Consider the following 9,706-nt stretch of genomic DNA (forward strand, 5'->3'; position numbering starts at 1 on the left):
GGCAAAATATCTTCGTCAAAGGTGAAACCGCCAAGATGAACAGTCGATGGCTAGGGCGAAAGAACTCAGGCCGTAAACACCTCACCAAAGGGCCTTCCTCTAATAACAACCAACCCGGAGCCTCAGCATAATGACTTAACGTTCTCGACAAGTCTTATTCATCAAAATTATTGTATTTTCATCATTATGCAGCATAATTCCGTTCTGTGCATGTTCTGCTTATAAATTCGTGTCCTCTGGGCATTCAATCAATAAAATTTCAAAAAACATCTTCGCTATTTAATGTCATGAATAATTGCATTATTTTAATTTAGTATTCGTCTGGATCTCCATCATTCCTGAATTCACTTCCATCCCCCAAAACCTGTATTGTTGACTTTTTGGCTATCAAATAACTATAATTAACTGGATGCAATCTATAAAACCCCATCCAAGGTCTTAAGTAAAGCACGGTAAAGCAATAAGCCAAGGTTAAGGTTTATTTCCTTGGTCTCCACCGCAAGGTTTTGCAAAGCTAAATTACCCAATTGAGGTATAGCCATATTAGCCAATGGATTGCTAATCGCCCAGGGTCTGGAAAATAGTTTGAATGATGTTTTGCTCATGTTACAGACATTTTTAGACATTTTCTCCGTCCGAAAAGTAGTGCGCAGCATTTCATTTCGGATAACAAAATTTGTGGTTTCTTATCGTCAGTTTTATCTCGACTATTTATCCTCAATGTTGACATATTTTTCAATAAAGAGTTTATCGTGAGTTCTGTTTTTACTCTGGTCTCTGGTGGGTGTGTGCCAAGATGAAAACGATTCGACAAGAATTCCGGAAGAGTCAGTTTAATTTTAAACACGATAAGCCCCACGATTTCGCAATTTGGTCTGTAAGTATATCGCTATCTTCTCGACTTCTCCTGATGACTAACAGCTAGTTTAAACGAGGCTTCAACTGTTTTTCCTTGAAAAAGTGGCAAGTGAATCGGCAGAAAATTAACGGCTATTTCATCTTGTATCGATTCGTGGCGGCCGCCTTCTTTCTCTCCGTCCTCGTCGCAAACGGATCGATTAGTACCACCCCCAAATTTTTTTTTATTTATCTAACCAATCTAGGATTCATCATTCAGACTCTTCACTTAGTTGTAAGCCTGGCCATTCCAATCGAACTTCTCTTGCAGAAGGCGAATGACGAAACTGTTGGTGAGAAAACGAAACAAATAGGCCTACTATAAATAGACCCGTCTCACACATCCCATTTGGGTGGGTTTGATTGCACAGATGGCTTCAAATGGACTCTTTTGGCTCGTTTTTCTTGGTTTTTATACAATGTCACAAACTTGCTCTCCATCGCCATCTCGGTCATCTACTGGTTGGCTTTGTTCACACCAGGTATATAATGCTTAGATTTTTACCTCATCGTTGCTATTAATTTATAATAATCTTAAATTTCTCGAACATCATTTCTAGGTTCCGGATTGTCAGCGATGAATTTCCTAGTTCACGGATTCAACAGTATCATGTCCATTTGTGACATCTTAGTGAGCGGCAGACCCTGCCGTTTGATGCACTTCTATCATCCATTGGTCGTCATTTTAGCCAACATTGCCTTCAGCTCGATTTACTGGGCTGCTGGCGGGTTAAACAATGATGGTTCTTCCTATATCTATCCCGTTCTCAACTGGGACAACCTTAGCCTCACAGTTCCCTTCGCGTGATTATCGGTTTATTCATCGCACTGCCCGTCGTCCACACTCTCCTGTGCATGGGCACTGCACAAACTTATAGGGACTACGTGCTACGCAGCAGGATCAAAAGAAAAACCATGGGTCAATCGGTATCTTATGGCCAAGACAACCCAGTATACGAATTATAGCTTGACCGTACGTCGTGTTCAGTGCCATCTATTGGGCGGCGGGAGGTCGGAGAGAAAACGGACTCTCTTATATTCATTCATTTACCCGATCCTCAACTGGGAAAATCTCAGTTTGACCGTTCCGTTTGTCTTGGTGGGACTGACGATCGGTTTGCCACTGGTCCACGGTGTCATCTGGTCTCTGCATGTGTTGAGAGATCGTGTGATTCAATGCGCTAGAAAATTCGACGAGCAGAACGACTATTACCAAAGTCGCTGGAATCCTGCTTTCGTCCTGGATGAGACTGGGGGTGACAACAGCGCAATAGTGATTAAAGCCTAAATCCTAAAATATCCATTAAATGCCAATCTATAAAGAGTATCGATATTATAAATTTTGTGCATTTTGGTATCGTTCCAATTATTTCAATGTGCTGCTATTTTGTTTCCATGATAAAGAACCAAGCTCCTTGTTTGATTTTCACCTTACTAGAAAATTGCATTTCTATTGTTATTGTAAAATAGGCTGCCATTCTGACGAATCGACAACATCTTTTACGTTTCAGTACTATAAACTGTGTGAAAATCGTTGTAATACACTAATACATTTGTGTCAATCGTATATATGTGTTTCGAAATAACCGTTAGCGCAATATGCTCATTCGTACTTTACGCGTGCGTCCAGCAAAAACGGGAAAAGGCTATTATTTTATTCACAACAAAATAATACCGAGCTTTTTCCAATATGGTTGTTCAATTGTTTTTTGTTTTTTGTTTTTTAATTCGAGGTGCATACTCAAAGTGTCTGAGTGCATCTTACAGGTATAATCCATCTAATGGTTAGTGCTATCATCCATTGTTTTTCACACGTAAAACGGATGACGAAACCGACGGGATGTTATATTTTTAACATTAGGTGGTGTTCCAATTTTTGTTAAGTTCCCAATTGATTAGTATTTAAATAAAATATATACGTGTATTTATTAAATGTATGCGGAAAATCGATTTGCGAATAAAAGAAGAAAAAAAAGATATCTCCTTTACCTGGCGCTCTTGCCGTAATACTTTTTAGAAAAAAAATTTCATTTAGTTCACATCGTCTCTACGGTCATCACGGGTCGACCCTAGACCCGGTGTAATAAGACTAATAAGTCATAAGAGACAATAATCGCATACCCACGGTTCGTATTATATTATAACAGTTATTGGCGTGTTCGAGAACCTTTACCGAACAGCCAAGTAACAATCCCATTCGTATCCTTGTCCTTTCGGACAATTAACTTCAGGGATCCGAGATGTAGCACGAAATATGGTTCTGAATCAATCTTATATACTTTTCGTCTTTTCCACAATGAATATAGGTGAACAAAGCTAATTATATGAATGGGTACATATAGAGGTAATTATATAGAATATGGCGTCTGCGGCAACTAGGTGTGGGAGCAACTATGCTCACCAGGAGAATCGAACTCGGGTACCATAATGCCCCGATCATCATGCGACGCCTTAATCGACTCACCCACCTGATCCATCACTAAAATCTGATACGAATAAATTATAAATTTCACCGTAGCTAAACAAAATTGTTGCTCGAAATTTGTTTTTTTAAATGAATTTTATTTCTATTTTGCTATCAATGTTGAATTATTATGGGAAAACAACCCAAGTTTACAAAAAATTAATAGACCATATTAATATTAATGTAATCAAAGTTTTCATTACTGCTTTTTAAGATAATAGCTTGGGTTTTTATAACTGAACGTAAAATTTTCTAACAACATTCAAATAATTTTATAGGGTCTTTCATTAATAAATTTATGGTTTGATTGACAAAATTTTAAATCTTCCATGGTGCATCGTCCACTAGGTATGACTGAGTAATCAATCAAACAATAAAAAAATGGTCGTTTCTTCAAAATCAAATTAAAGCGTCCAAGAGGACTTAAAGTTATTAATTATTAGATGCTGTAATTTTTAAATTTTAATTGGACTCATTTTCGTTTGCGAATGTTGATAAAATATTTAAAAAAAGCTCCCGATACAGCCGCATTGTATACTCGGCAGTCTCAGCCATATTAAGCCTACTATGGTGGACGATCGTGGACGATGCGCCGTGAAAGATTCCCATCTTGGTCAATGAAAAGAGAAATTTATTAATGAATGAAACACTTTTTTGACATAGAATTTTTTGAATAATGTTTGAAAATGTGGTATAATCACAGAGATAAAAATAATTTTTAATCACTCAAATAAGATCATTTCCAAAATGTACAATAACCGTCACGATTGACTCTTGCTGACGAGTTCCGCATACTGCATCCCTTATATAAGCCCCTTCACTCGGCTGAATGAGCATATTACCGCATCTCACCTCATTTTGTTCTGAGAACTTCATAAAACACAACCGTAATTAAGGAAACATTTAGACTTCCAAAATGTCTAATAAAAAACAGCAAGCAGCAAGAAGAAACCGACGACGATTGGCAAAAATGATGATGAAGAAAATGAAAATGACAAGAAAGGATGAAATCAAGTCTATCCGCATGCTAAAACTCTTGTTTCGGCCAATGACTAAATATCTCAGTCCGGCATTGAAACGTTTTCTTTCAAAGCAGTTAGGCGTAAGGATGGTCACATCAGATGACACTCAGTTTCTTCTTTATAAACTTGTCGATTACAACCTTCAAAACGTCTCAAATGGAAGTCTCCAACGGAATGGAAAAAGCATATGTGCTGTCGATAAGATCATCCGACATGCCATAAGAGGACGAAATGTGGTGTGTCATTCCGTATTACCCGAAGTTAAGGCGAAATCCGAGTCCTTTATAACATCCTGGATTAAAGTTGCTCGTTTGATCGGTGCTAAAGACGTAGCTGTGAAGCTACAGGAAACTCGTCAATTCTTGTCTAATAACACCGGAAAGTTCCCAAGAGTACCGAGCCCAGCCAAACGACAGAGGTCGATGGTCAGTATATTCCGCGCGCTAGAATCAGACAAGAAAAGTAATTGGTCAAAGACTAAAGAAATGGCGGCTAGTGCTATCGAAGATGTTTTATTTGACACGATCGCAGAGGATTTTGCAATGCCGATGCGTGATTTCATGACCATCAATCTCAATCTGCTACCATACAACTCCACCGTCGATAGTTACGTCCAATTAAAATTCGCGCTTGCGAAATGCTCTCCAGCGAATTTCGTAGCGCCGGAAGATGGATCTGTATTTGACTTGAGCCACCTCCAAACTGTCATGAATAGTAGGCATGCAGTCATTCATGTGCAACATCGCAACACCTTGCCGAATTGGGAAAAATACTTCAAGAGTTTAATATACGTTTCGCTCGGGATTGGAGCAACCAGATCAGCACGAATGATAAGTCGCATTTACGAGAGCTTACTTGCTGCTAGAAAAGAAGCTAGACGTCAAATTAAACGCGCGCGTTTGCTGCCTCCAATATTGCGCAACCGGCAAAATATCTTCGTCAAAGGTGAAACCGCCAAGATGAACAGTCGATGGCTAGGGCGAAAGAACTCAGGCCGTAAACACCTCACCAAAGGGCCTTCCTCTAATAACAACCAACCCGGAGCCTCAGCATAATGACTTAACGTTCTCGACAAGTCTTATTCATCAAAATTATTGTATTTTCATCATTATGCAGCATAATTCCGTTCTGTGCATGTTCTGCTTATAAATTCGTGTCCTCTGGGCATTCAATCAATAAAATTTCAAAAAACATCTTCGCTATTTAATGTCATGAATAATTGCATTATTTTAATTTAGTATTCGTCTGGATCTCCATCATTCCTGAATTCACTTCCATCCCCCAAAACCTGTATTGTTGACTTTTTGGCTATCAAATAACTATAATTAACTGGATGCAATCTATAAAACCCCATCCAAGGTCTTAAGTAAAGCACGGTAAAGCAATAAGCCAAGGTTAAGGTTTATTTCCTTGGTCTCCACCGCAAGGTTTTGCAAAGCTAAATTACCCAATTGAGGTATAGCCATATTAGCCAATGGATTGCTAATCGCCCAGGGTCTGGAAAATAGTTTGAATGATGTTTTGCTCATGTTACAGACATTTTTAGACATTTTCTCCGTCCGAAAAGTAGTGCGCAGCATTTCATTTCGGATAACAAAATTTGTGGTTTCTTATCGTCAGTTTTATCTCGACTACGAGTAACCTGAGCCCCGTTCAAATCCGGGGAACTTTTGTCTAGCGTAAAGTCGGACTCTTTTGCTATTCGCTTTTCTGTAGCTTAATCATCTGCCCGTAATAGATTTCATCGTGGTAAATCTGTCCAGTGACTACCTTACTTGAAGATTTCGTCATCACTCGTCATGCTATAGACATCTGGTGGTGATGCTGGTTGTTGCGTCATCAAAGATTGGGTCATCACGGCGACGACATCTGGTGGTGGGCATGTTTGGGCATGTTCCATTTTGGGGGAGGAGCCTGTGTTGACACATTGTTGACACATGAATAAGCCCCTCCCCCAAAAGCTTGTTCTTTTATTATATATGGATTTATCCTCAATGTTGACATATTTTTCAATAAAGAGTTTATCGTGAGTTCTGTTTTTACTCTGGTCTCTGGTGGGTGTGTGCCAAGATGAAAACGATTCGACAAGAATTCCGGAAGAGTCAGTTTAATTTTAAACACGATAAGCCCCACGATTTCGCAATTTGGTCTGTAAGTATATCGCTATCTTCTCGACTTCTCCTGATGACTAACAGCTAGTTTAAACGAGGCTTCAACTGTTTTTCCTTGAAAAAGTGGCAAGTGAATCGGCAGAAAATTAACGGCTATTTCATCTTGTATCGATTCGTGGCGGCCGCCTTCTTTCTCTCCGTCCTCGTCGCAAACGGATCGATTAGTACCACCCCCAAATTTTTTTTTATTTATCTAACCAATCTAGGATTCATCATTCAGACTCTTCACTTAGTTGTAAGCCTGGCCATTCCAATCGAACTTCTCTTGCAGAAGGCGAATGACGAAACTGTTGGTGAGAAAACGAAACAAATAGGCCTACTATAAATAGACCCGTCTCACACATCCCATTTGGGTGGGTTTGATTGCACAGATGGCTTCAAATGGACTCTTTTGGCTCGTTTTTCTTGGTTTTTATACAATGTCACAAACTTGCTCTCCATCGCCATCTCGGTCATCTACTGGTTGGCTTTGTTCACACCAGGTATATAATGCTTAGATTTTTACCTCATCGTTGCTATTAATTTATAATAATCTTAAATTTCTCGAACATCATTTCTAGGTTCCGGATTGTCAGCGATGAATTTCCTAGTTCACGGATTCAACAGTATCATGTCCATTTGTGACATCTTAGTGAGCGGCAGACCCTGCCGTTTGATGCACTTCTATCATCCATTGGTCGTCATTTTAGCCAACATTGCCTTCAGCTCGATTTACTGGGCTGCTGGCGGGTTAAACAATGATGGTTCTTCCTATATCTATCCCGTTCTCAACTGGGACAACCTTAGCCTCACAGTTCCCTTCGCGTGATTATCGGTTTATTCATCGCACTGCCCGTCGTCCACACTCTCCTGTGCATGGGCACTGCACAAACTTATAGGGACTACGTGCTACGCAGCAGGATCAAAAGAAAAACCATGGGTCAATCGGTATCTTATGGCCAAGACAACCCAGTATACGAATTATAGCTTGACCGTACGTCGTGTTCAGTGCCATCTATTGGGCGGCGGGAGGTCGGAGAGAAAACGGACTCTCTTATATTCATTCATTTACCCGATCCTCAACTGGGAAAATCTCAGTTTGACCGTTCCGTTTGTCTTGGTGGGACTGACGATCGGTTTGCCACTGGTCCACGGTGTCATCTGGTCTCTGCATGTGTTGAGAGATCGTGTGATTCAATGCGCTAGAAAATTCGACGAGCAGAACGACTATTACCAAAGTCGCTGGAATCCTGCTTTCGTCCTGGATGAGACTGGGGGTGACAACAGCGCAATAGTGATTAAAGCCTAAATCCTAAAATATCCATTAAATGCCAATCTATAAAGAGTATCGATATTATAAATTTTGTGCATTTTGGTATCGTTCCAATTATTTCAATGTGCTGCTATTTTGTTTCCATGATAAAGAACCAAGCTCCTTGTTTGATTTTCACCTTACTAGAAAATTGCATTTCTATTGTTATTGTAAAATAGGCTGCCATTCTGACGAATCGACAACATCTTTTACGTTTCAGTACTATAAACTGTGTGAAAATCGTTGTAATACACTAATACATTTGTGTCAATCGTATATATGTGTTTCGAAATAACCGTTAGCGCAATATGCTCATTCGTACTTTACGCGTGCGTCCAGCAAAAACGGGAAAAGGCTATTATTTTATTCACAACAAAATAATACCGAGCTTTTTCCAATATGGTTGTTCAATTGTTTTTTGTTTTTTGTTTTTTAATTCGAGGTGCATACTCAAAGTGTCTGAGTGCATCTTACAGGTATAATCCATCTAATGGTTAGTGCTATCATCCATTGTTTTTCACACGTAAAACGGATGACGAAACCGACGGGATGTTATATTTTTAACATTAGGTGGTGTTCCAATTTTTGTTAAGTTCCCAATTGATTAGTATTTAAATAAAATATATACGTGTATTTATTAAATGTATGCGGAAAATCGATTTGCGAATAAAAGAAGAAAAAAAGATATCTCCTTTACCTGGCGCTCTTGCCGTAATACTTTTTAGAAAAAAATTTCATTTAGTTCACATCGTCTCTACGGTCATCACGGGTCGACCCTAGACCCGGTGTAATAAGACTAATAAGTCATAAGAGACAATAATCGCATACCCACGGTTCGTATTATATTATAACAGTTATTGGCGTGTTCGAGAACCTTTACCGAACAGCCAAGTAACAATCCCATTCGTATCCTTGTCCTTTCGGACAATTAACTTCAGGGATCCGAGATGTAGCACGAAATATGGTTCTGAATCAATCTTATATACTTTTCGTCTTTTCCACAATGAATATAGGTGAACAAAGCTAATTATATGAATGGGTACATATAGAGGTAATTATATAGAATATGGCGTCTGCGGCAACTAGGTGTGGGAGCAACTATGCTCACCAGGAGAATCGAACTCGGGTACCATAATGCCCCGATCATCATGCGACGCCTTAATCGACTCACCCACCTGATCCATCACTAAAATCTGATACGAATAAATTATAAATTTCACCGTAGCTAAACAAAATTGTTGCTCGAAATTTGTTTTTTTAAATGAATTTTATTTCTATTTTGCTATCAATGTTGAATTATTATGGGAAAACAACCCAAGTTTACAAAAAATTAATAGACCATATTAATATTAATGTAATCAAAGTTTTCATTACTGCTTTTTAAGATAATAGCTTGGGTTTTTATAACTGAACGTAAAATTTTCTAACAACATTCAAATAATTTTATAGGGTCTTTCATTAATAAATTTATGGTTTGATTGACAAAATTTTAAATCTTCCATGGTGCATCGTCCACTAGGTATGACTGAGTAATCAATCAAACAATAAAAAAATGGTCGTTTCTTCAAAATCAAATTAAAGCGTCCAAGAGGACTTAAAGTTATTAATTATTAGATGCTGTAATTTTTAAATTTTAATTGGACTCATTTTCGTTTGCGAATGTTGATAAAATATTTAAAAAAAGCTCCCGATACAGCCGCATTGTATACTCGGCAGTCTCAGCCATATTAAGCCTACTATGGTGGACGATCGTGGACGATGCGCCGTGAAAGATTCCCATCTTGGTCAATGAAAAGAGAAATTTATTAATGAATGAAACACTTTTTTGACATAGAATTTTTTGAATAATGTTTGAAAATGT

The 9,706-nt window shown here is 38.6% G+C and overlaps 2 protein-coding genes across 2 annotated transcripts; both read left to right on the forward strand.

Annotated features, from left to right (window-relative positions):
- The first annotated feature begins 774 nt into the window (after window positions 1-774).
- Window positions 775-1,705, forward strand: LOC124311969 (protein rolling stone-like). Its single transcript, XM_046776337.1, has 4 exons — window positions 775-877; window positions 962-1,190; window positions 1,269-1,379; window positions 1,458-1,705. The coding sequence occupies exons 1-4, from the start codon at window positions 797-799 to the stop codon at window positions 1,703-1,705; spliced, it is 669 nt and encodes a 222-aa protein (XP_046632293.1). The 5' UTR covers window positions 775-796.
- Window positions 1,706-6,432: 4,727 nt separating this feature from the next.
- Window positions 6,433-7,362, forward strand: LOC124311970 (protein rolling stone-like). The gene is made up of 4 exons (XM_046776338.1): window positions 6,433-6,534; window positions 6,619-6,847; window positions 6,926-7,036; window positions 7,115-7,362. Exons 1-4 carry the CDS (start codon window positions 6,454-6,456, stop codon window positions 7,360-7,362), a joined length of 669 nt encoding a protein of 222 aa, XP_046632294.1. The 5' UTR covers window positions 6,433-6,453.
- The last annotated feature ends 2,344 nt before the right edge of the window (window positions 7,363-9,706 follow it).

This window comes from Daphnia pulicaria, chromosome 8 (assembly GCF_021234035.1).
Source record: "Daphnia pulicaria isolate SC F1-1A chromosome 8, SC_F0-13Bv2, whole genome shotgun sequence".
Taxonomy (NCBI): Eukaryota; Metazoa; Arthropoda; class Branchiopoda; order Diplostraca; family Daphniidae; genus Daphnia; species Daphnia pulicaria.

Coding starts and splice junctions, on each gene's coding strand:
- LOC124311969 (XM_046776337.1), top strand. CDS start 797: ATGAAAACGATTCGACAAGAATTCCGGAAGAGTCAGTTTAATTTTAAA. Junction 878..961: donor ACGATTTCGCAATTTGGTCT/GTAAGTATATCG, acceptor TCCTTGAAAAAG/TGGCAAGTGAATCGGCAGAA. Junction 1,191..1,268: donor GGCGAATGACGAAACTGTTG/GTGAGAAAACGA, acceptor TTGATTGCACAG/ATGGCTTCAAATGGACTCTT.
- LOC124311970 (XM_046776338.1), top strand. CDS start 6,454: ATGAAAACGATTCGACAAGAATTCCGGAAGAGTCAGTTTAATTTTAAA. Junction 6,848..6,925: donor GGCGAATGACGAAACTGTTG/GTGAGAAAACGA, acceptor TTGATTGCACAG/ATGGCTTCAAATGGACTCTT. Junction 7,037..7,114: donor GTTGGCTTTGTTCACACCAG/GTATATAATGCT, acceptor CATCATTTCTAG/GTTCCGGATTGTCAGCGATG.